This window comes from Martes martes (assembly GCF_963455335.1).
Source record: "Martes martes genome assembly, chromosome: 10".
NCBI lineage: Eukaryota > Metazoa > Chordata > Mammalia > Carnivora > Mustelidae > Martes > Martes martes.
In genome coordinates this window covers 101,967,979-101,992,062 of record NC_137898.1, presented here as the reverse complement: position 1 = coordinate 101,992,062, position 24,084 = coordinate 101,967,979, and the positions used below count along the sequence as shown (strand labels likewise).

General features: G+C 49.1%; 1 protein-coding gene across 1 annotated transcript in view; it reads left to right on the top strand.

The window, feature by feature from the left end:
• TMPRSS4 (transmembrane serine protease 4) overlaps window positions 1-20,109 on the top strand; it is a 34,553-nt gene extending 14,444 nt beyond the window's left edge. The window contains exons 2-13 of the mRNA XM_080816453.1: window positions 1,537-1,570; window positions 4,959-5,075; window positions 7,762-7,914; window positions 8,947-9,076; window positions 11,391-11,501; window positions 12,454-12,494; window positions 14,643-14,802; window positions 15,891-16,057; window positions 16,844-16,942; window positions 17,132-17,274; window positions 18,494-18,643; window positions 19,020-20,109. Coding sequence (XP_080672579.1) covers window positions 1,537-1,570; window positions 4,959-5,075; window positions 7,762-7,914; window positions 8,947-9,076; window positions 11,391-11,501; window positions 12,454-12,494; window positions 14,643-14,802; window positions 15,891-16,057; window positions 16,844-16,942; window positions 17,132-17,274; window positions 18,494-18,643; window positions 19,020-19,031 — 1,317 coding nt within the window. The 3' untranslated portion in view covers window positions 19,032-20,109. The remainder of the gene's footprint in view (window positions 1-1,536; window positions 1,571-4,958; window positions 5,076-7,761; window positions 7,915-8,946; window positions 9,077-11,390; window positions 11,502-12,453; window positions 12,495-14,642; window positions 14,803-15,890; window positions 16,058-16,843; window positions 16,943-17,131; window positions 17,275-18,493; window positions 18,644-19,019) is intronic.
• The last annotated feature ends 3,975 nt before the right edge of the window (window positions 20,110-24,084 follow it).

Sequence of the window (24,084 nt, the reverse complement as noted above, 5' to 3'; positions counted from 1 at the left end):
CGTCATGACCTCAGCACCGCAGGCAGACGAGTCCCGGGATGGAGACCCAGCCCCCAGGCAGGCCTGCTGCTCACCCAGTCCCGGGACTCTAGCTCCTGTAGCGACTGGAAAGGGAGCTAAGAGAAGAGAGCTTTCTCGGAGGTACGAGAGTGAGGCATGAGCCTTGGCAGTCCCCTCCCCTTATCCTCTGCTTTGCAGGAAAGGGGTGAATGGACTTCATATGTGAGCCTTGTGTGCACGGCTTCTGGGTACAACCCTATGTGGCTGTGAGTGTGCTGAATGTACACGTGCAGCAGTGTAACTGGAAGAACAGAGGCTTGTGTTCGTGTATGTGTGTCCACGGTGACCTAAGAGTATGCTTACAGAAACACCGTAGTGCTCTAGTAAGGTTTTGTCTTTGTTTGGTCTGTTAAGTATAACATGTATTTAGTAAAGTGCTCAAATCTAAAGTGTACCCCCCAGTGAATATTAAACATACGTGCCCCCATGTAATCAACACTTAGATCAAGATCTGTAAGTTTTCCAGCATTCCAGAAGTTTCCATTGTGCTGCTTCCAATAACTGCCCCACTTCCCCAGCCAGTGGTAATCACTATTCTGACTTGTATCGCCATAGGTCAACTTCACCTTTTAAAATCTATATATATGAAATGACACAGAGTACGCTCTTTTGCATCTAGTTTCTTTCTGTCACAGTTATGTCTGTGAGATCAGTCCATAGGTCACTGCACTTAGCACTAGGTTATGTTTGTTGTTGAAATATATTCCATCATATAAATATACCACAACTTATTTATTTACTCCACCACTGATGGACATTTGGGTTTTTCCGATTTGTAGGAATGCATTTGGGTTTTTCCGATGTGTAGGAATGCAGTTACTACAAACATCTCTGTACAGATATTTCGCTAGACACACGCACTCATTTCTCCTGGCTAATTCCTGGGTCATAGAATCCTAGAAGAGTCACATAGTTAGATTTAGCAGATTCAAAGTACCTGTACTGATTTATGCTCCTGACAACAGTGTGTAAGAGTCCCAATAGTCCACATCCTCTTCAACACTTAGTATTGTCAGTCTTTTTAATTTTAGTCATTCTGCTGTCTCTGTAGAGATATCTCATTGTGATGTGAATCTGCATTTGCCTGGTGAGCCATGACACTGAGCATCTTTTGGCCCTGAGTGGCTATTGAAGTACCCCCTTTTGTGAAGTGTCCAGGTTTTTACAGAATTAAATCTATCAAAGTAGGCAAATGGTGACCAAAACAGACGGCAGAGCAAAATCATCCTAAGTAACCAGCAACACAACCCAGCAGCCTGTCATTTCCGTAACTGCTAACTAGCTGCCACAGTTAGTAAGCTAGTTGTACCATGTAATAAAGACACATAACTGAGAACCAGTGAGGTATCACTGAGCCCCCAACTTCAGCAGGGAGAAGGGGATGCAAAAAAGAACCAAGAGCCTGTCCTGAGCCTTCAGCCCCAGCCTGAGAGGTTCCCTCTCTCTGCTCACAGATTGTTTTTCCTTCAATTACAGGATCCTGACAGCGATCAACCCCTGAACAGCCTTGGTAAGCTCAGGTCCAGCTTTGCCTTGTCTACCTCAGTCTCCAAGTTTCAGTCAGTTACCAAATAAATACTATCCCCCTCTTGCATGGCCCTCACCACCACCACTGAGGGCTAAACACTATGGAAGATCTCCATCCACCCACTCATTCATCATTCAACAAAAATGTATTAAGCAACTCTAAGGTCCAGGATAATTCTAGAAGTAGGAAGCATGGTCTCCAAGGAAATAGGACCAACAAACCTAAAACCCCAAGAGCGGTGATCCTCCAACTCATTCACTCAGTTACTCACTTTCTTATTCATTCAACAACTCTGGGAGTACCTGCCACTTGCCAGGGTCTGGGCTAGACGCTGGACTAAAACAGGAGGTTAAGACAGAGTCCCTGCCCTCACGGAGTTGCCAGTCTGACCTGCTGCCATGGAACAAGCTGGACAAAGGTATCTTCCCTGGTAGACTAGAAAATGATAGTATTTGCCTGATTTATGGGAGAAGAATAATTTAAGGGACAAACCGTTCCCAAATGTAAGGGTTTTTTTCCGCCCTCCCATTCTATTTTGTTAAACCAATGAGAACCACTCCCAATAGCCTGCTGGATCCACAAGACAAGTAAGCAAAGCACAAAATAGTATGACAGATCCACAAGGAAATAACCAATCCCACTTACTGCAACAATTTCAGGGCCCCACGTTAATAATGATCATAAACAATGTAATCTTCCGCAAGTAAGATGGTGCCTAGTTTATACTCTGGAATTCGACAGACTGATAGATCCCCGTGTCCCCAGAGAACAAGAGACATCCTAGGGCTCCACCACCTGAGTAACCCTGAGAACCACCAAACCAGAAAACAAGTTAGATTTGCCACCAATTCCCACGTGAGGGGAGCTCAAGAAGGAGCTATCAGTGCCAAATGATCAGAGGTAACAGCGTCATGGGTCAGGCAAGCTCTGACAAAGTCCCCACAGGAGTAAGCTATCACAAAACAGAAGAAAGTGATGAGGGTTTCAGTGGTGAAGGGAAGAGCAGAAGCAAAGGTTCAGAGGCAGGAATGAAGGCAGGTGTGCAAGGACCAGGGCAGAAACTGTCCGTGTGGCACTGAGGACTGGCAAGTGGGAAGTCCACGTGGCCCCAAATCACGCAGGCTTTGCAAGTCTGGAGAAGAGAGTGGTCTAGATCCAGAAGTCATGGAGGGTTCTCGGGTGGGGATGTGACCGGATGACAGCAATGTGCTGGGAGGTGCTGTCCCACCGCGATGGGCAGGACCAGCTGCAGGACGGAATGGTGGCAGGCCGGGAGGCTCGTCATAGCTCATGGTTCTTTGTCAACTTTATGTATGAAATGTAAACCCAGAAAACTCTACCATTCCTGATGCTGTTCTCCCTGAGAACATCAGGGAGGCAGAGACATAGGGACCTGGACAGGGGAATCTATCAAGGGGCTCCCAAGAGTTGAGGCACCTCTGAGAAAATAAGCCATCTCACATCCCGAGCAGAAGGCACTCAATAAATAAATCACGCATGAAGGAGGGATGAACAGAATGTTGCCATGTCCACGGTCACGGGGAAGAGGAGAGCTCTGCACGCTGACTGCTGGAAACTTCAAGAGATACCTGCTAAGACTGAGAAGTTCCCTGGTGCCTGCTCGGGACAGGCAACACCAGCCCATGCCCCGCGGGCCTGAGTTCTGTGTCTGAGTCTTCAACTTTCCTTCTGAGGAGACACAAGGTTTCCGATGCTTTCCCTTTCAACAGATTCAATGATATCAGCATTTCCTGAGCACCCGTCTCTGGCTGGATGCCATTCTCCGCTCTTGAAGAGCTGAGGAAAGAGCTCGAGACAGACTATCACCAGCCCTCATTCGAGCCAGGAAACCAGACCTGGAGCAAAAATGGGAAGGATGTGCTTAAGAGATCAAGCAAAGAGCGATGCATGTATTCACCGGCAGATACTTGTTGAAAACACCTGGGATTCAGCAGTGAACAAAAAGAAAAAAAGAAGAAGAAAAATTCCTTAACTTCAAAGTCTTTATTTCAGAAAGGGACAGGAGGGGAACGGAAAATACATATAATATGTAAAACATAGAGTATGTAAAGAGCTGGTAAGTGTTTTTAAAAATGCAGGAGGAGGACAGGTAACACTGAGATTACCATTCAAAAAGGGAGGTCAGGAAGGCCTCACAAGGAAGGTGACAGACCAAGCTACAGGGAGGTGAGGAGAAGAGCGCTGACCTTTCACCCTCCCTGAACTCAAGGCAGCCAGACTTCCTGCTCTAGCTCACCCTGGAGAAGCCCCGGGCACCCGCCCCGGCTTACTGCCTACAAGGAAAGAGGATCCAAGAGGACACATCTCAGATACTTCCTGAGAATTTAACTTTTCAGATCCTGGCCCTGGTACCATCTCCTTGGATAACCATATGAATAGACAATATAGTTATTATTAGCTCTGTTTTAGGCACCTCTAGGCTCCTACCTGGTCTCCCTAACCCCAAACTTATTCCCATCCACTTCCTCCCCAGTGAATGATTCACCTTTCTGAATATGAAAACGATCATATCTCTTTGCTGCTCAAAGCTGTCCATAGCTCCATACTGCCTTCATGATAAAATCCAAATTCCCGGCATGGTGTTCAAGACTCTCCAAGGACCGACACTGCCAGTCCTGCCTCCGTAATACGTACCTGCCCATGTTACATCTGGGGCACATGACAAGCTCAGAGTCGACACCCCCAGGCCTCTGCCCAGCTGTTCCAGCCCCCCCCACCGCATCACCACCTACAGAGGCCCATTTAAGTGCTTTTGATGGCATCCAGAGGTAGTGGGAACTCTGTCCTTGTGTGCTTCTTCCCCCAAACTGGCATTTCCTTAAAGACGAGGACCATCCTAGGGACTCCCTATCTGTTGAGTTGGAGATGGAGGCCGTCAGGATGCGCTCATTCACAAGCACGTATTAGGGCTCTACTAAGCATGGAATGAGTTGGAGGTCCCTGCCCTCCTCAAGCTTACAGTTTAACTAAAGGTTAGTCAGAAAAGAGGATAAATGATAGTAAAATAAATGAGTACTTGCCTCTCCCCAGGCAGATGCAGGGCAGACCAGACAGGGTGAAACATCGCGGAATAGGCTAAGTCAAGACTAAGAGACAACACCCTGTTCCAGAGACTCCTCTGGGGGGGCACAGGTGAAAGATGGACAAGACTGGATAAGCGAAGAAGGTGGAGTGACCTTGAGCTGTTGAAGCTAAGCCCAGTCTGCAGGAATAAAACCCCAGTGCTAAGCAAAACTGTCCCCAAAGCATTCTGCGGCTCAGCCCCATGGCCAGAGGGCAGGTAGGCTGTGGGCCTTGAGAGGGGCAATCTCCAAAGGCTAACAGCAGACTCTTTCCCTCTGCCTCACAGATGTCAACCCCCTGCGCAAACCCCGAACTCCTCCCCTGGAGACCTTCAAAAAGGTGGGGGTCCCAATCATCGCAGCGCTGCTGAGCCTGGCGACCATCATCGTCATGGCTGTCCTCAGTAAGTGGCAGCCCCCAGCCCTGCCCTCACCCCCTCATTACTGCCCCCACCTCCCCCTCATCCCCCACAGGAAATTGCAGCTCCCACCCACCCCTCTGAGCACAACCTTACCCTACCCTTCCACGCAGCAGCCACAGACAGCTGAGCTGCAGAAAGCTTTGTGTGACACCTGTCCACCCCCTGCTCTGAAGGGAGCCTTCCTCCGAGAGTCAAAGGGGGAGGTGAACGCAGCCCCCACCTACCCCAGATGAACTCTACCACCGGGAACGCACAGCTGCACATGGTACAAACCCACGCAGGCAATGGGCCAGGGTGGACCTCCTTAGTCAGGTGCCTGCAGACACCTAAGCAGCCCTAATGGCTAGAAGACTGGGGAGCCCTTCCACCTTTGAGGCAGGGACCCACACAGGAGGCACAGCGGAAGCCACCCAGGCAGACAGCGCGTGCGTGTGCATGTGCACGCATGCGCACGCGCGCAGGCACGCGCACACACACACACACACACACACACACACTGCGTGTAGCTCTGTCTTCCTCTTGGCTAGTGCCCAAGACCCAGTGTGATCTCTGGCAGGCCATTCAGTAATGAAGACTGAACTGAATGACCTGCCATGCCCACCATCCTGGTCTCCACTCCCACTCCGCCGACTGTCCTTGCCTTCCCCTCCCCCACAGTAACAGCAGGCTACTGACTGCACTCTCAGGGTGGGGAGCAGGGCACAGCGGACCAGGCTAGCAGTCAGGACACCTCTTGCTGCCGTGTGATCTTGAGTAAGTCCTTTGACCGCTCTCAACTTTAGTCTTCTCTGTAAAACATCCTGTCTCTCCCAGAGGGATGTGGGAGATAATGTGAGTAAAACACCCAGATGAAAATCAGGTGGTGCCAAAGTGCGGGTCACCAGACAGCGTGCAAAGATGTGACAGAGCCATACACAAAAGCACACGTTTGCTAACCCAGGGAGGACGGGCCCTTCAGGAGCCTGCACTCACAGCCACAGTGGCATTTCCACGAGCAGTGACCACCACCACTCGGCGATCACTGGGCCCATACCCTCCTCCTCCACTTGAGCATCGGGGCTCAGAGAGGAGGCCTGACACTTGGAGACAGCTGGAACGGGACCCCAGGACCCAGATGGAGCAAGTCCTTTTCCATCTGGCAAAAGAAATGCAGATCCACAACACAAACACTACCCACACCCCACCCCTGAGAGCTTGCGCATTTCTTCATTTCTTCGTGACCTTGGCTGGCCCTTGGCCCTGGGTCTGCAGCAGCAGCAGAGCAGCTGTCCTAAGCCTGTTCTATTCATGCTAATACAAAGGAGAGCTGGCTTTCTCTGAGCATATGCCTGGCCACACTGGAGAGAGAAAAAGGGGCCAGAGTCATCCAGGGCATGCCTGGGCAGGAGTGGTGCACAATTTAGAACTGAGGTCTCCCCATCCCACAAGGCCCTGTGAGGCTTCCATGCTGTGGTCCCCCATGTTCTATAACCAGGTCATCCGAGCCTCTATCCCAGGCAAGTTTCCCTCAACTTTTTGGCTTCTGGGATCTCAACTGATGACACTGTCATCAAGAGGCTAGAGTGACCCTGGGCCCTGACCATTACCAAACTCTGAAGGTCTAGGAAAGATCCAGCCTGCTCCTTCTCCCGTGCTCCCTCACACCCAGGGCATCCAGGCCAGCAGACCCCAACTCAAAGCCCCTCAGGGAAGGCATGGAGAGGCAGCAAAGAGCTTTGGGGTTAGAAAGACCCTGACTGGAATCCTGGCTCTACACAGAAGTGCTGTGTGGCCTGGGGAATTAAATCCCAACTCTGTAAACCCACCATAATGTGAGTTAATCACAATACCTGCCTCCTCAGGTCGTCGTCAGGATGACACAAGGCAGTGCATGGGAAGCTCCCCACAGCGAGCAGCGAGGCCATGGTCAGATTTGTTACCATCACCTGTAGGGTAGCTAGGCAGGGGCGACACTGGAAGGCAGGAGGGAGCTTGGGGCCAAGGGTGGGGTCAGTTGGGCAGGAGGGTCTCTTCCTACCAGGAGCCTTGTGAAGTATTCATTCCCTGAGGAGTCACAAACACTAGACTCATTCCCATCAGCCAAGGCAGCAAAGGAGCAGAATCTGAAAGCAGCAGGCAGGAGACAAAACCCAACAAAACACCAGCCCCTCCATGGCTCTTTCAGCCCCAGATAAAAAACACCCAGTTCTAGAACTGCACTTGGTGGTTACAAGACCCTCACGGCCACCAGCTCACAGAACGTTCTCAACCACCTCACCCCACTGGACAGCTGAGAGAACTGAGGCCCTGGGAGAGGATGTGATAGGTCTAAAGTCATAGGGGAGGCAGCAGGGCCAGCGCTCTCATCTTTTGGGCTCGTTACCAGAGGTACTGTGCCAGCACTGAGAGGATGAGGCCAATAGGGCTGTTTATAAGTTTCTCCCACACATTCTCTTGCTTCACACCATATAGGTATGGGACAGCCATTACTTTACAGAGACAGAAATGGAAGCTCAGGACCAGGTACCCAGGCTATCAAGTGGCATCACTGGGTCTGGAACCCTCACCTGCCTATTTTGAAGCCCAGCACGATTTCAGGGAAACACAGCCTATCCCATCCCCCACCCCCGCCTGGGCTGCCTGTTTGATGGTCTGTCCTCTCTGCCCCCTCCCTGCCCCTGCCTTCCAGTCAAGGTGATTCTGGACAAATACTACTTCCTCTGCGGGCAGCCTCTCCACTTCATCTCGAGGAGGCAAGTGTGTGATGGCCAGCAGGACTGTGCCTCTGGGGAGGACGAGCAGCACTGTGTCAAGACCTTCCCTGATGGGTCCCCAGTGGCAGGTGAGTCCAGGGGCTGGAGGGACCAGGGGGGAGGGCACAGCAGGAAACCAGCTCAGGTCCCCCTCCATTCAAGGCACAGCATCTGCCAACTGACCGGTCAGTTTCCATCCCTACTGCAAGGTTCGTAAGAGCAACAGGACTAGATTCCCAGTACTTAACATGGAGCAAATACTCGGTGAATATGAGGAACAGATGCAGGCCAGAAGGGACAGGAAATTGTAACATAGCCTACCTCGTTCTGCTACACTGGGGTGGAACTGAGGCAGGCAGCTGGATTGGATAACGCTGGGGAGTTCCCTCCTTTCTATGACATCTGTTCTTTCCAGGGGACTAGAAAAGTGGGTGTCAGGCCATTAACTATTTTTTATTGTAGCCTGCTGTGTAACATGACTGAGCTAGGTCCTTCAAAGGACTAGAAGAGGTTTCCAACAAAAACATTCTTTCTCAGATGGGGCTGGCCCAGCTTCATTCACCTAGTACTTGGGCTCTGGAGAGAAAAGACAGCCAGGAGATGGGTGTTGGGGGGTTTTGACGGATGGGACTAAGTGACTTCTTGCATATATCCTTTTTTTTTTTTTTTTAAATCAGAAGTCAAATGCCTATGGGCATGGCCATCCTACTGCCAATAATACTTCCCTCTCAACCTCCTCCCTCATGTCAAAATGCAGCTAGGTTCCTCAGTGAGAAGTCCCCCAAGCTAGGCAGGCCATGAGGACTGTGGGTAGAGTCACCATAGATCACCAAAACCGGTATCTGTAAGAATAAAATGGAGAGCTGCTGGTAATTCTACCAAGACAAGAGGTCCACAAGGAGGTTCTTTCCAGGACATCTGGTCACCCTAGCTACCATCAAAATGAGGCTCAATCAGGCAAAGCCAAACAGAAGAACGTCCTTTGAGACTGAAAGGGTTGGTTTTCTGTAATGCTCTACGGTCTGGGCATAGGGAGGTTTGCTGGTCCCATGATGAATTCTGAGGGAGATGGGCCAGACAGATCCCTGCCCTGGAACTGACCCAGGTTTTCCCCCTCTCAGTCCGCCTCTCCAGGGACCGATCCACCCTGCAAGTGCTGGACCCGGCCACACGGAGCTGGGCCTCTGCCTGCTTTGACAACTTCACAGAAGCTCTGGCCAAGACAGCCTGTGGGCAGATGGGCTATGCCAGGTACCCGGCCCCAGCCTCCAGAGGCTGTCCCCTCGCCCCTACGACCTCCTCCCTCCTTCCTCTTTTCCTCCCTCCCTTCCTAAAAATATAGATACAGAAGTCAGACGGAACTGCTCTTGAACCTGAGCATTTTCACATAGAACCAACATGAAGTTCAATCTCCTAAACCCCAGTTTCCTCAAGGGTTAATTGTGGTAAGTACTGGCAATGTCATAGGAGAGCTATCAGGTGCAGCGAGAGAATGTAAGCTTCACCACGCACCCCCAACACGGTGCCGGCTCCTCGAGACCCTCACTCCTTCACAGCTCAGCAAGAAGCTGCCCTGTCCCAGAGTATAATACTTACTTATTCAATGTCCCATTGGTTAAAACTCAGTTTAAACAAACCTGATTCCATTGAGGCCCCATCGGCAATCACAGCTCTGCCAGCAAATTTCTACAGCCGCTCCAAAGCTTCAGTGGGTGAAGAGTTATGTAATCATAAGGGTGATCTGCATGATGCGTTTATATTCATTTGATCTTGGCAAAAACCAAAAAGGTCGTTACTACTGCATCTATTTTAGAAAGTTTCAGGAAAGATAAGTAACTCGCCTGGTAGGAGCTGGGGAGGGAGAGGCTTGGGGGCTGTGCCCAAGCCCCCTTGATTCCTGGGCATCAGGTGTTCTCGCAGCATCTCTGTTTCTAGCTTGGGTAATTCTCTCCTCCCCCCAGGCCTTCCCTATAAAGGGAGGAGAGGCGAGGCCACCGACCACTCAGAGAGCATAACCAGAGAGGAGGGAAAAGAACCCATTTATTCAGCTGCGGAGTGGGGCAGGTCCCCAAGGACTCTAGGAAACTGGTCTAGGCAGAAATAAGAACTGCTAGGCAGACACCATCAGTCAATCACGGAACTCTCTTCCGTCCACCCCTAAAGCAGCCTCCAGGTCCTTTTTCAGTAAATGCTCCCGGCAGCATTACTGATCCATCAGACCTTGTGACCCCCTGTGCTCTCTGGTTATCAGGCCTCTCTGCTGCTCAACACTCTCCATGTGGCACAACCCCGGAGGGCTGATTATGCCTGGCCCTGCTCTTACCCCTCCTCCAGCAGCAGCCAGGCCTCCCCTGCAGCCAGCCCCTCCTCCCCACTGCAGTCCAGCCACTGCGGCATCAGCAGGGCCCAGCGCCACGGGCAGCACCATGGGTAGCACCACGGGCTGCGGCTGCCTTATGCAACCAAGGTGTCTCCCAGGCTTCTTAAGGTAATAGGATGCTAATGTTTCTGCCCTTCTGGAGTGCACTAATGCACCAAACCAGCTGGCTTCTTGAGTTCTACAGAATCAAAGCCGGTCAGAATTATTCATTAGGATGTAATGGGTGAACACAGCTTAGCTTTCCAGGGACTATCCGTTTCCACCACTGTCCCTCCTTCCAGGTCTCAGATTTCTCTATTCTCTCCTTCCTCCACCTAGATAAGAAGCCCTTTTTGTCCCAGGACCATAAACCTGAGATGGCTCAAGATGGGAGAGGCTCTAGAGGTCAGGGGGTCCACCTCTCATTCTACAGAGGGAGAAAGTGAGGCTTAAGGAAACCCAGGGAAGGGTGTGACCTGTCAAGGTTACACATCAAGCTAGTGTCAAAGGCAGGACAAGAGCCTCCATCTCCACGGTTCTGAAACCCAGCACCACCACACCCAGGCCCTTCCAGGTGTACCTGGGCCCACCAGGTGTACACAACTCCTGCCCAGGAATGTGAGAGCATCAGTGGCCAGTAACCCCATGCCTCAGTCATCCTGAACCCTGCACACAGAGCCAGCACTAGCATAAATGGATGGGGAAGAACAGATGATCAGGACGACGGGATGACTCAGGGGAGACTTCCTGGAGGAGCTAAAACTTAAAACCAAGGTTTGAAATTAGACAAACACGGATCAGTGGAGAGAAAGAGGGAGGGTGCTCCAAGGGAGAGACTCTTCCAGACTCATGTGAAGATTGATCTCATCTTGTCCTATCTCCAAGGGAGCCATAAAGTACCCCCACTACCCAATTCAGCCCAGATGCCTTGTTCGGAAAACCAGATATCCACATTCTAATTCCCTGGCTATGATTCAGGGGAAAATATCCTATGACATTTGAAATAGGGCTACAGCTGGGAGTTAGGAAAGCGTGTCCATAACTTGTCCAGAGCTCTGGGAAAGCAAGACCACATCAGCATTGTGTCCAGATCTGAGTCCTGGGACACATTCTTTCCCACCGCAGCTCCTGGGAGTGGGGGCTACTCCCGACATCTTCTAATCTCCTGCCCTAGCTCACATCTCTTTCTCTCTCTCTCTCTCCCAGTGTGAGCAGCAAACCCACCTTCAAAGCTGTGGAGATTGGCCCAGACCAAGATCTGGATGTTGTTGGAATCACAGAAAATGGCCAAGAGCTTCAGGTGCAAAACCTAAGTGGGTAAGTGGGAGGACACCCCCCTGGCCCACGAGAGGCTCACATATGGAGGCTGCCATCGGGGCTGTAGGCAGCCACCCCAAGCAGGTGCAGCAAGGGGAATGTAAGTCAGACCACAGGAAGAATTCCAGGCCATGCAGACTGTCAGATACCAAGAGCTAGAGAATCAGATTTCTGAGAGGTCTTCTGGGTTGACTCCATTTTTCATATAAAACAGACAGCTGGACAAGGTATGGTGTCTACATATTGGTGGCCTTTTCATCCAAGAATAAAACGAAAAATTTTCCTACTGCTTTATGCTCCCAATTAAACCCAACAGGCAAGATTCCAAAGGCCGCTTTGTCCATCCCAGCCACTTACCCAGGCCAGGGTAAGACCTCTCCATGTTCCCAGCTCTCCAGAGAAAAGGCCCCACAGCCTCTGGCAGCAGCCTGCTCCTCTGCCTCCCCACCCTGCATGAGAGCTCAGCATCTAGAGAAAAATGGTCACACCGCAGCAGAGAGTACTGGAGAGGATGCTGGCTCCCTAGCATTCGGGGATGCTGCTGAGGGCTGCTCCTTCTCCAGAGAGTAAATCTTAAAAAGAACCAAGATGGTAGCAGAAGGATCATGTGCCTGTAATTCCACTGAAATCCCCCTTTACATTCATTTGAAAAGCGCACAGCATAACAGACACTGTTCCAGGCTCTGCTCTCCTCCACTCCAGGATGCCAAGGGCTCGGGTTGGGCTCGGACGCAGGCAGGGCCCAGCACATTGTGAGTCCTTACCATCAAGGATCTTGAACCCAAACCAACTGAATTGCACTGAACTAAATGGTCGTGTGGTTTCTATATAGTCCCTCAGCATGTGGATTCCAGATTTCCCAGGTGCGGGAAGGGGGCTGGGGTCAACAGGGTCAGGGGACCGAAGTCCGCACCTCCCACAGAAACCTCAAGGCCCTGTGTCTCCCTTCCAGACCCTGTCTCTCGGGCTCCCTGGTCTCCCTGCACTGCCTTGGTGAGTACGCCCCATCTCTGAGGGTTTGGACCCTGGGCCAGCAATGAGTGGGGAGAAAGACCTTCATCCTCAATCTTAAATCTCTCAGACTCTAAATTTTTCTCTGTTTTGTCCCAAACTTACTTCCTTGGGCCTTGGGTTTATAGGGCAGTGCTCCTTCAAGTGGGGACGTTAAGAACTCTTTAGTACCATCCACACACAACCCCACAACCAAAGCAGAGAGCTGGCAGGGAAGAGAAAACTGGAAAGGATAGAACTGGGCCTCCATGCCCTCCCACCCTGGTCAGGCCCACAAGGCCTCCTCCATCACAGTGTCATTCAGTTTAGCAAAAACAGACTGTGTCTAGCACTATCAGGCACACTAGCACTATCAGGCACACAGGTAAGTCAAAGAATTGGCCACTCTCCTCAGGAGTTTGTAACAGAGAGAGACAGAGAGCAGGGAGAGAGAGAAAGAGGCAAGGCCACAGGTGGGAGTTGCCAGACTGAACAGCGCTCACAGCTGACTGCCACAGAGAGACCCAGGCACCAGTCCCACTGGCTTCCAGTGTGACCTTGAGTATTCACCTGACCCTTCTGAGGTTCCTCTTCCCAAGAAAGCCTTTTGTCCAACTGCCCCAGAAGATCCTTACAGAGGAGAACAGAAGAGAAAACAAGCTCTGTGACCCAACTTGTCCTCCCAGACTTGTGGAAGAACTGAACAGAGCCTGCCAGGCTGGCCAGACACTGGATAGGCGGAGTGGAACAAGGCCACTGTCACTGCCTTTGCCATTGGGTAGTATATAGGCTTCCCTGTTGGATGTTAAGACGTTCTATCCTGATCACGTGATGCCCACAATCCCTGGTGTGTGGGGACGGACACACGGTGGCTAGCTAGTGAATGACTGAACCATTAGTCACATCATCTGTGCTCTGAGCTGAATGGCCCTGATGTCTCGGGGAGGTTGAAGTCACAGATCTTCCCTTGAGGAGCTTTCAGTCTTAACAGGAAGACCAAAGCACAAAGGAAATGAAAGGCAGGCCAATACTGGGAGCAGGCTATGGAAATTCCAAGACGGGGGGGGGGGGGTGTCTCCAGGGATTGGGTGGCCCCCAGGGGGTGGTACCCAGGCTAAACACTGAGCTGTAGGCTCCCAGAAGGGAAGGACCACGTCTGTCTGTCTGTCTGTCTTTCTTGTCCTCCGCTCTCTTCCCAGCATCCCTGAACACAGTAGGCACTTAATACAAATTTGCTGAATGGATCAATGGTTTAGATAAATAGCAATAGGACAGCATCTCAGGAATGGGGGCTTCCTCAAGCAAAAGCAGAATGACTTTCTAGGGAGCTACACAAGCAGATCGATTTGGCTAGACGGAAACTTCAGACAAGGACAGCGGGCAGCTGCCAGAACGACTTTAAACTCTACTCTAGAAAGAAAGATGCCTCGGGGCTGTGAGGGAGCAAGGAGACACGGAGAAAGCACATTTTGTAATAACAAGTATCTGAAAAGCCCCTGGCTGGCATAGGCCCAGAAAGGATGGCAGCCTTTTCCTGGGAGAACCACCACTGTGGCCGTGACCACCAAGACCGGAGAGACTGGAGGGCAGGGAGATGGGAATGAAGGCTTTTACCAGAGCTTGAGGGCCATGATGGAAAAGCCAAGGACAGTGGCATATGAAAGAGCATAGGATGTCAAATTGGGAGACTTACTCATCACAGGAAAAGGGACTTGGAGAAAGGTGAGTTTAGGATAGGAAGATCTAGTTTCTGGAATGTTCTTCCTAGTCCCGGCTCCCAGAGCAGTTTGTGGGCGTCTGCTTGCCGATACTCCACAGGAGCAGCTGGGCCACTCCACCTGGGCAGGACTTTTGTAATTCTCTATCACCTGTTTGGTTTGAAGGCCATGAATTCCCAGCACAATGGACACACCCATGTTCACAATATAAACACATGCAAAGTCCAACAAAGGAGACGGAGATTGGGAAAAAGTCTATGGTCTGGGACACCAGCTCCCTAGGAATAACTCAAAATGGGCGGTCTTCCCCACCCCTCCAGGTCCCAGTCATAAGGGCCCTGCTCTAAGGGAACAGATTCAGGGGTCCAAGGGGAGGCAGTCCATCCCTCAAGAGCCTGACTCCTGATTTCTCCCCCCTCCCTGCTGACTCCAGCCTGCGGGGACAGCCTGAAGGCCCCTCGGGTAGTGGGCGGGGAGACGGCCTCTGTGGATTCTTGGCCTTGGCAGGTCAGCATCCAGTACAACAAACAACACATCTGTGGAGGGAGCATTCTAGACCCCCACTGGATCCTCACGGCAGCCCACTGTTTCAGGTAAGGCTGCACCACAAGGAAGCCTTGGGGGCTCAAAGCCTTGGAGGGGCCTAAGTATCCCGGTTCCCTGTCTCCCAGCCTGTGTTCCAAAGCCCTATCCTCTCTTTCCCCTCCCTCTATAGAATACGTCCTTGGGTGTGGCCACCCCCAATGAGACATTGAACACAACATCCTTTGGCAGCCACCCAGGGTCTGAGAAGAAGGCGCTGGTCACCAAGCTTGATCACCAAGCTTGACCTCTTCTAGTTGGGAAGCAATCAGATACCCAGGGTCTTCAGTCCAACCCCTACCATTCACTCCACAGAAGCTCTTCCCATCCATCTTCCTGGAGTCCTGAGAATGCTCTCCTTCTGCCAGTCTTCTCTGGAGTGGTTCTGGGGTTGAGAGTCACTGCCACTCCCCCATTATACCCAAAAACTTAAAGCAGAAAGCATAGATTCCTTTACAAGCCAGCAGAGAGAGGCCTGCCCATACCTCTGGGGAAGGACTACTCCCAGGCCCTCTTCAATTTCCTTCTTTCATTCATTCATTCATTCATTCAACATCTAATGAGTACTATATTATGTATTTGTATGCATTAGCTCCGTCAGCGCCTTAGAGGAATTCAGAATGTAGGCCAGAGATTCTTAATCTTTGAGATCTGACAAAGCTCTAAGTCCTTTCCTGGGAAACCACCCGTGCACACTATGCAGGCAGGAGTGTCAGGAGGCAGACAGACAAGTACATAACGAAACTGACAATACGAGTACCACATGAGTAGCACAGACAGTACTGGGGGCGGGAAAGTGCCAGGACCCCAGAGCTCAGGTGCTGGGAACAGCCCCTTCCCTGGCCCTCCAGTTAGAAGTTACCTTGAGCAGGTTTCACCAGGGGAAAGATCAAATTCCCTTTTAGAATCTGTCCTTTTGTAAGGGATTCCTCAGACCTGCTCCTTCTCTACCACCCCTGGCCTCACCATCATAACCCCCTACAGAAGGGACATTCAGCACCCCAATCCCCAGGGCCCTGGTGACCCAGCTGTGGGCAAAGACTGCACAGGCTTGGCTCAGGCCTGAACCCCGCTGTCTCTGCCCACCCCCACCCCCCAGGAAGCATCACGATGTGTCCACCTGGAAGGTGAGGGCTGGCTCAGACAAACTGGGCAACTTCCCATCCCTGCCTGTGGCCAGCATCTTCGTCATTGAGCTCAACACCACGTACCCAAAAGAGAAGGACATTGCCCTCGTGAAGCTGCAGTTCCCACTCACATTCTCCGGTGAGATGGCATGTGGGAACAGACCCCTTAGGCCAGGTTATACTCCCCTTCTGCTACTAGCTTACTACATGGCCTTGGGCACACTACTTCTCCTCTCAAGCCCTCAGCTGTACATTTGTTTCCGGTGAATACACCAGCCTAACATCAGCGAGGGGCCATGAGAACCCTTTCAGTTGTCAGCTCACAGCCCGCCCCACCCAAGCTGGGTTCTTTTGAGGTCTGTTTTCGCCATGCAGTGCACCTCAAGTGAGAATTATAGACTCATCCAATCTTGGGGCTGTAAGGGAACTAAAAGATCCTCTAGTCCATCCTCCACCCTCAACGAGTGCCAAGAGCCTACACCATATCTCTGCCAAGGGGTTACTGTGCCCACCTGGTCTCCTCCAGGGGCAGAGAGCTCATTATCTTTAAAGCAGCCCATGGAATCTTTGAACAGCTCTGTTAGATGACTCATGCTTGGACAGTATTTCTCAGCATTTGCAACTGTCAGTTCCACAGGACACTGGTCCCTTGGAGAAAAAACGGGTTCTATTCTAAATTTGGGAAACGTTTTTATAGTAGAGCTCTTTTCTTGGGGCACATTAGTATATAAAGATATAATAAGGCCTTTAATTTTTAATTTGCTTGTATTATGTTTAAACTATACTTCAACTTATTTGACCACAGAACTTTGTCATGCCACTTCTGTTAACATCCCCTGGAATACAGGTCATAGAAACCCTGGTGTCAAACTTTCCAGAGCACTTAGCCACCAGGCTCTCCCCCCTTTCTCTCTGCTCCCGGCAGGCACAGTCAGGCCCATCTGCCTGCCCTTTTTTGATGAGGAGCTCACTCCAGCCACCCCACTCTGGGTTATCGGATGGGGCTTTACGAAGCAGGATGGAGGTAAGTCCTGGGCTCAGGAACACAGGGCTGAGGGAGCAGCTCCTGGAGGTGATGGGAAGGAGGACCACCCTGGGGGAAAAAAACCCATTCTGGAAATCCAAGCACTGAGATGACAGGTAACCCAGAGAATTATCCTGGGTGGGGGTAAGAGACAAGAATGGGAATATGCATGTGTTTTCACCTTCCCAGGAAAGCTGTCTGACACACTGCTGCAGGCCTCAGTCCAGGTCATTGACCATACTCGGTGCAACGCAGAGGACGCCTACCAGGGGGAAGTTACTGAGCAGATGCTGTGCGCCGGCATCCTGGAGGGCGGCGTGGACACCTGCCAGGTGGGATCATGAGGGAGTTCCTTGGATAGAGATTTTAGTCCTGGAAAAACAAGTAAGTCCAGAGGCCAACAGTCCCACATGAAGTCCTGCATACAGCGGGCACTCAATCATGATGAAGAGAAGAACAGAGAGAGGGAGGGAAAGAAGGATTACAGTCAGATAAGGATGAAAGGATGGACAGAGACAAGCAGAAAGATTTCAGGTGTGTATTTCACCTACAAAGATGGTTAGCCACCCCACCTGCTCTTACCTCCCATCACCCACAGGAGTAGGAGTCATGTGAGGGCAGGAAGCCCAGGTCTGTCTTCTCTAGAACTGTCAAGATGCTGAACTAGACTAGAGAAAACCCATCTCCTGCTGGATGAGCCCTGGAACAATGCCTCCCCCACCCCCAAACCCCATTAGTCCCTAAATACATTTTCACTCCCTCCACCCCCAGAGGTTCTTCCAAGCCATTTTTACTAAAACCCTTAACCCCACTCCGACCCCATTCTCAGTCATTAAATTCCTCCACTCAAGAGGTAGCTCTTGGCCATCACTTGAATGCCAGGTGAATACTGGGTTTGGGGGACAGTGTCTTCTGCCCTCGGGGAGTTCACAGTGGTGGGCAAGAGGGGCAGTTAGGCTATTGTTACTAGGTTCTGAGAGAGGAAGTCTCGGGGGCTATAGGAGGTGGGACAGACACCCAAAGTAGTGCATTTCTCACTACCTGACATGCTCTGGTCTGTTGAGTTGTTTGCTTGTTTATTGTCTCTCTCTTCTCCATCTAACTCTAAGCTCCCTGAGGGCAGGATCTTCTGTTCCTTTCATTGATTGAATCCCAGTTGTCTAGAATGGTACCTGGCATGCAAAAGGCAACCCATAGCAGCTAAATAAATTTAGGAAGTACCGGATTAAACAAAGATAATCAGGCTTCTCACTGAGGAACCCCTTAGAGCCTTGAGTTTGCTAGTGTGCCTTGTGAATCTGAGAGAAGGCACACTAACAACTTACTTGACCACAAAAAGAACCCTTTTGCCTCAAATGGAAGGGCCTTCCAGGCTGCAGGAACAGCATGAGCAGAGGCAGTGGGAGCAGAACAGCACAGAACATTGAAGAGCAGTGGGGGGAGCGCAGAGGAACAGATGGGCCAATGCGAGGAGGGGAAGAAAGAGAAGCCCACTCCTCCACCCCGCCCCTGCTTGCCCTCCCCAGCAACCCCTGTTCTGGTGATTCACAGGGTGACAGCGGTGGGCCCCTGATGTATCACTCTGACCAGTGGCAAGTGGTGGGCATCGTGAGCTGGGGCCACGGCTGTGGGGGCCCCAGTACCCCAGGAGTATACACCAAGGTCACAGCCTATCTCAACTGGATCTACAATGTCCGGAAGGTGAGCCTGTTGTGCCCCACCCCCTTCCTCCACCTTAAAGGTACAAACTATCTTTAGTTTGACTTAAATGGCTCTGAGATGACCCCAGACATCCTAAATCATCTTCCCCACCAGGGAAAACCTGCGATTCCACCAAGAGCTGAAATTTAATGAATGCAAATGCCTTAGGGTATAGAACACACCCAGCTTTATCATTCTCTATTCTCTAGCAGAGAGTTTCTCAGAAACAGACTCCATTAAGGAGGAGGGTGGAAAGGCTCAAGAAAATTCCCTAGAGGAGAGAGGAGCAAAGAGCTTCAAAAAAGGCAGGCTAATTCCACACACATCACCACCTTGTCCAGTTTCAAATCATGCCTTTGTTGGTCTCTTGTCATAGTCGGAGTCATGATGCTGCTGCCCCTCCATTCTGCTGGAAACAACCTCCCCCTGTCCTGCCCACCTGGGGATCCCAGAAGTCAGACGGAGCAAGAGCCCCCTGGGGCACACCTCTCTGCCCACAGCCTCAACATTTCTTGGTGCACCAAAGGGCCTCCATTCTTGTAAAAGACCTCACAGCCCAAAGGCACCCAGAAGGAAGTCAGCAGCCCCAGCTCTGCCACCCCTGGGGCTCCTGCTGTCCCCGGGAGAAAGACACAGCCCACTGGACAGGCCAGCCTTCTGGCCAAGGTCTAAGAGGCATTGCTTAGCGCAAAAGAAACTTTCCCACCCTACTGAATGGAAGCAGACTCTCCAATGAGAACCCAGATCACCAAGGATTGAAGTAGAGGGAGGAAAGAGTCTGAGCCAGCCCTCTCCACCCATCCCCAGGCCCAGCCGAGCAAGAAACCAGTTGTAATTTAAAATGCACTGTCCTGCTATTGGTACAACTCCTATTACTTACTGTTATGACTGTTAGCTCTATGGCTGCTGCTATTAAACAGGTGTGTGAAGTCCTTGACACAGGCGGACTGGGCTGCATGCTAAGAACTGAGCTAGGACTATTGCATCATTCTTGAGCCTGAGTATGAAAAGGTACTGGGGAAACCACTGATTCTCAAACAAGGAAAAATAGACCCAAAGGCCAGAGAGAACACCTATGACTTGGGAGAGGGAGGATTTAGGTACTCAAGACTGATAGTAAATCATGGTTCCCCCAGTGGCTGGAAAGAAGATACTGCACCTTTGAGTCCTTACTTCTACCTAGAGAGTCCAGGCCAGCTGCTTTCATTCTTTTTTTTTTTTTTTTTTTAAAAAAAGACATTTATCACCTGTAAAGTCTGAGGCGGTCCCTAAGTGGGGTTCTAGGGACATAAGCACAAGTCCTACACTCAAATGGTCAGAGAATTAAGTCCCACGGACTTCTCTGGCCACTGTATGGGGGCCCGGGTATTCTGAGGCCTAAATCCTGAATATACTTGGTCAGATCCTAAATACACTTGACAATGCTTTACTAGGTTCTCAGGAAATAACAGAAATCCTCAAAGACGAAAAAAGAAAAAAAATCAACCAAACAAAGCTATCAGAATCATGAGCTAAAACAAAGATAGATATCTAGAAGCAACAGCTAACTAAAATCTGGGGTGTCCAAGGGACCAAGACCTATATGAAAGTTGAGATCAGAACTAAACCCAGACCCAGGGCTCACCATCAAAGATCAGCCAAGATTTTTAAAAAAGAAAACCTCAGGAGTGGAAATCATCAAAAATAACAAATTTAGAACCTCAAGGACCTTAGATGTTAGAATTATCAGATTATAAGAAAAAGTGATACAGTAGAGTACTTCTACCTGCCAGATGCTATTCTAAGTGCTTCACTGTGTACTGAGCATTTAAGACTCACACAAACCTACAAGATCAGTGCCATTCATATCCCATCCCCATTTTAGGGGTAAGGAAGTAAGACTCAATGAGGCTAAGTATCTTGCCTGAGGTTACATATGGGAAAGGTAAATATGAGTATTCTTTTTTTTTTTTAAATAGCAAAGGCCACATTAGGCTATTTCTTCTTCTTTTCTTTTAATTTAATTTTTATTTATTTATTTATTTGAGAAAGAGACAGAGTGAGAGAGCATGAGAGGGGAGGTCAGAGGGAGAAGCAGACTCCCCATGGAGCTGGGAGCCTGATGTGGGACTCCATCCCAGGACTCCGGGATCATGACCTGAGCTGAAGGCAGCTGCCCAACCAACTGAGCCACTCGGGTGCCCCTGAATATGAGTATTCTGACTCCAATGTTCATGCTATAAACCATCACACTATAGGACTGCCAATAATTTACACATCTTTAAAGAAATTTAAAATGGGTACCTTTTCCACATTTTAAGATACTTTTAAATACTTTTAATTTAAAACCCACATGAGGGGTGCCTGGGAGGCTCAGTGGGTTAAAGCCTCTGCCTTCAGCTCAGGTCATGATCTCAGGTCCCGGAATCGAGCCCCACATCGGGCTCTCTGCTCAGCAGGGAGCCTGCTTCCCCCTCTCTCTCTGCCTGCCTCTCTGCCTACTTGTGCTCTGTCAAATAAATAAATAAAATCTTTTTTTAAAAAACCCACATAAAATTTACTATCAACCATTTGTAAGTATATGGTTCAATGGTGTTAAATACATTCACATTGCTGTGCAACCATTACCACCATCCATCTCAAAGCTGTTTTTTCCTTTCCAGAACTCTGTACCCATTAAACAATAACTCCCCATTTATTCCACCCCTGAATACTTGGAAGCCACCTGCCTACCTTCTGTCTCTATGAAGCTGACTATTCTAGGTACCTCATGTAAGTGGAATCATATAGTATTTGCCTTTCTGTGCCTGGCTTATTTCACCTAGCAGAGTGTCTTCACGGTTTATCCATGGTTGTAGCCTGCGTCAGATTTTCTTTCCTTTTTAAAGCTGAATAATATTCCATTATTTATACCACATTTTGTTTATCCATTCATCCATCAACGGACATCTGGGTTGCTTCTACCTTTAGGCTATTGTGAATAATGCTGCCATGAGCATGGGTCTACAGATCTCTCTTCAAGATCCTGCTTTCGATTCTTTGGGGTATATATCCAGAAGTAGAATTACTGTATCATATGGTATCTGTTTTTAATTTTTTATTGTTTTCCATAAGGATTTCACCATTTCACATTCCCACCAACAGTGCACAAGGGTTCCAATTTCCCCACATTCTCCACCAACGCTTATTTCCTGTTCAAAAAAATAAGTATTTTAATAAGCAAATATGATAGGTAGATTTGAAGAAGAACCAAATAGAGCCCTTAGAAATAAAAACTATAATTATTAAAATGATAAAGTGAATGTTTGGGGTAAGTAGCATTTCAGACATATATTAAGAGAGGATCAACAAACCATAAGGTAGATTGAAGAACTTACTAAGTTTGCTGCAGAAAGAAATAAGGAAATAAAATATACATATATATGGGGGTGCCTGGATGGCTCAGTTAGTCAAGCGTCTGTCTCCGGCTCAGGTCATGATCCCAGGGTCCTGGGATTGAGCCCCAAGTCAGGCTCCCTGCTTAGCAGAGAGCCTGCTCCTCCCTCTCCCTGTGTGTGTGCACTCACATGCACTCACTCTCTCTCAATAAAATCTTTAAATATATACATATGTACACACACATATATACAAAAACAAGGCTATGGATAATGGAAGCTAGAACAAGAAGGTCTAACATAACCGGTTAAAGCCTCAGAGGGAGAGAACAGAAATATGAAGGAAAAACCACATTTAAAGAGGTAACACCTGAGACTATTTGGAACTCATTAAAGGCATGAACCCTCACACAGAGTATTTGCCATTATAAGGTACACATGTGTACAACCAAGGTGGAAACATTCAAATAATCCTTACCTCAGTACATGATCGTGAAGCTTCAGAACACCAAAAATAAACAGAAACTCTTTAAAGCAGCCAGAGAAACAGCCCAGACAGCCTACAACACCATCAAGATACCACAGCAAGGGGCCCCTTGGGTGGCTCAGTCAGTCGAGCATCCAACTCCCGATTCTGGCTGCGGCTGCAGTCAGGGGGTTGTGGAATCAAGCTCCGTGTTGCGTGGAGCCTCCTTGGGATTCTCTCTCCCCTCTCCATCTGCCCCTCCACTCATCATTGTGCTCTCTCACTCATACATACTCACAATAAATAAATAAACAAACCACAGATTGCCAGCAGACATCCCCACAGCAGGAAAGGAACCACAAGACTATCTTCAGTGTGCCGAGACAACAGAGAATTATGAATCCTACAAAACTACCTTTTAAGAAGGCATTCAGGAAAACGATGATGGAGTATACTGCCAACAGATATTCTCTAAAGGAAAATATCAAGTATGTACCTCACTTTTTTTTTAATTTTTAAATCCCAGCTAGTCAACATACAGTGTGATATTAGTTCTAAGTGTACAATATAGTGATTCAACACTTCCATACATCACCCAGTGCTCATCACAAGTGCCCTCCTTAATCCCCATCGCTTAGTTTGCCCATCCCCCACCCACCTCCCCTCTGGTAACCTCCAGTTTGTTCTCTGGTTAAGAGTCTGTTGTTTGGTTTGCCTCTCATTTTCCCCCCTTTACTGGTTTGTTTTGTTTCTTTTGTTTTGTTTCCATGTATGAGTGAAAGCATACAGTATCTGCCTTTCTCTAACTTATTTCACTTAGCATAATACTCCCTAGCTCCATCCATGTCATTGCAAATGACAGGATTTCATCCTTTTTCATTGCTGAGTAATAGTCCATTACACACACACACACACACACACACACACACACACACACACCCCTTCTTTATCAATGGACACTTGGTCTGTTTCCATAAGCTGGCTATTGTAGATAATGCTGCTATAAACCTCAGGGTGCATGTATCCCTTCTAATTCATATTTTTGTATCCTTCAGGTAAATTCAAATATGTACTTTAGAAAGAAGAAAAACGATCCTCATAGTAAGAACGGAGGTGCAAGAAGACATAGGGAAGCAACTGGTAAAAATGAACATAAATTTAAACGAACTTTGTCTATGTAAAATAGCATCTATTTTGTGGGTTCATTTTTTAAAACCTAACTAAAATACAGGATAACAATACCATGTGAGTCAGGAGGGGATGGTTGGAGTTAAAATAGTCTAAAGTTCTGAAATTGTTCAAGAAGTTTAAATACTGAATAAAGCTAGGTTACAGAAAGTATGTGTACTATATTTTAAGTGGTCAGAAGAGTAACCACCCATTTCCATTTCTAATGGAAATAGAGTGTTTAGCTCCCAAGATAATAAAAACAAGAAATATGCTTAGGAAAAGCAAACAGAAAATAACACAATCTCAAAGGGAGGAGGAGGAGACTGAAAAACAGAAAGCACAGAAAAATGGAACAAAATCTCCAAAGATAGTAAAAATAAGAGTTATCAATAATCATAATAAATGTTAAACTCACCAACTAATATATAGAGTTAATCAAGTTAGATAAAAAT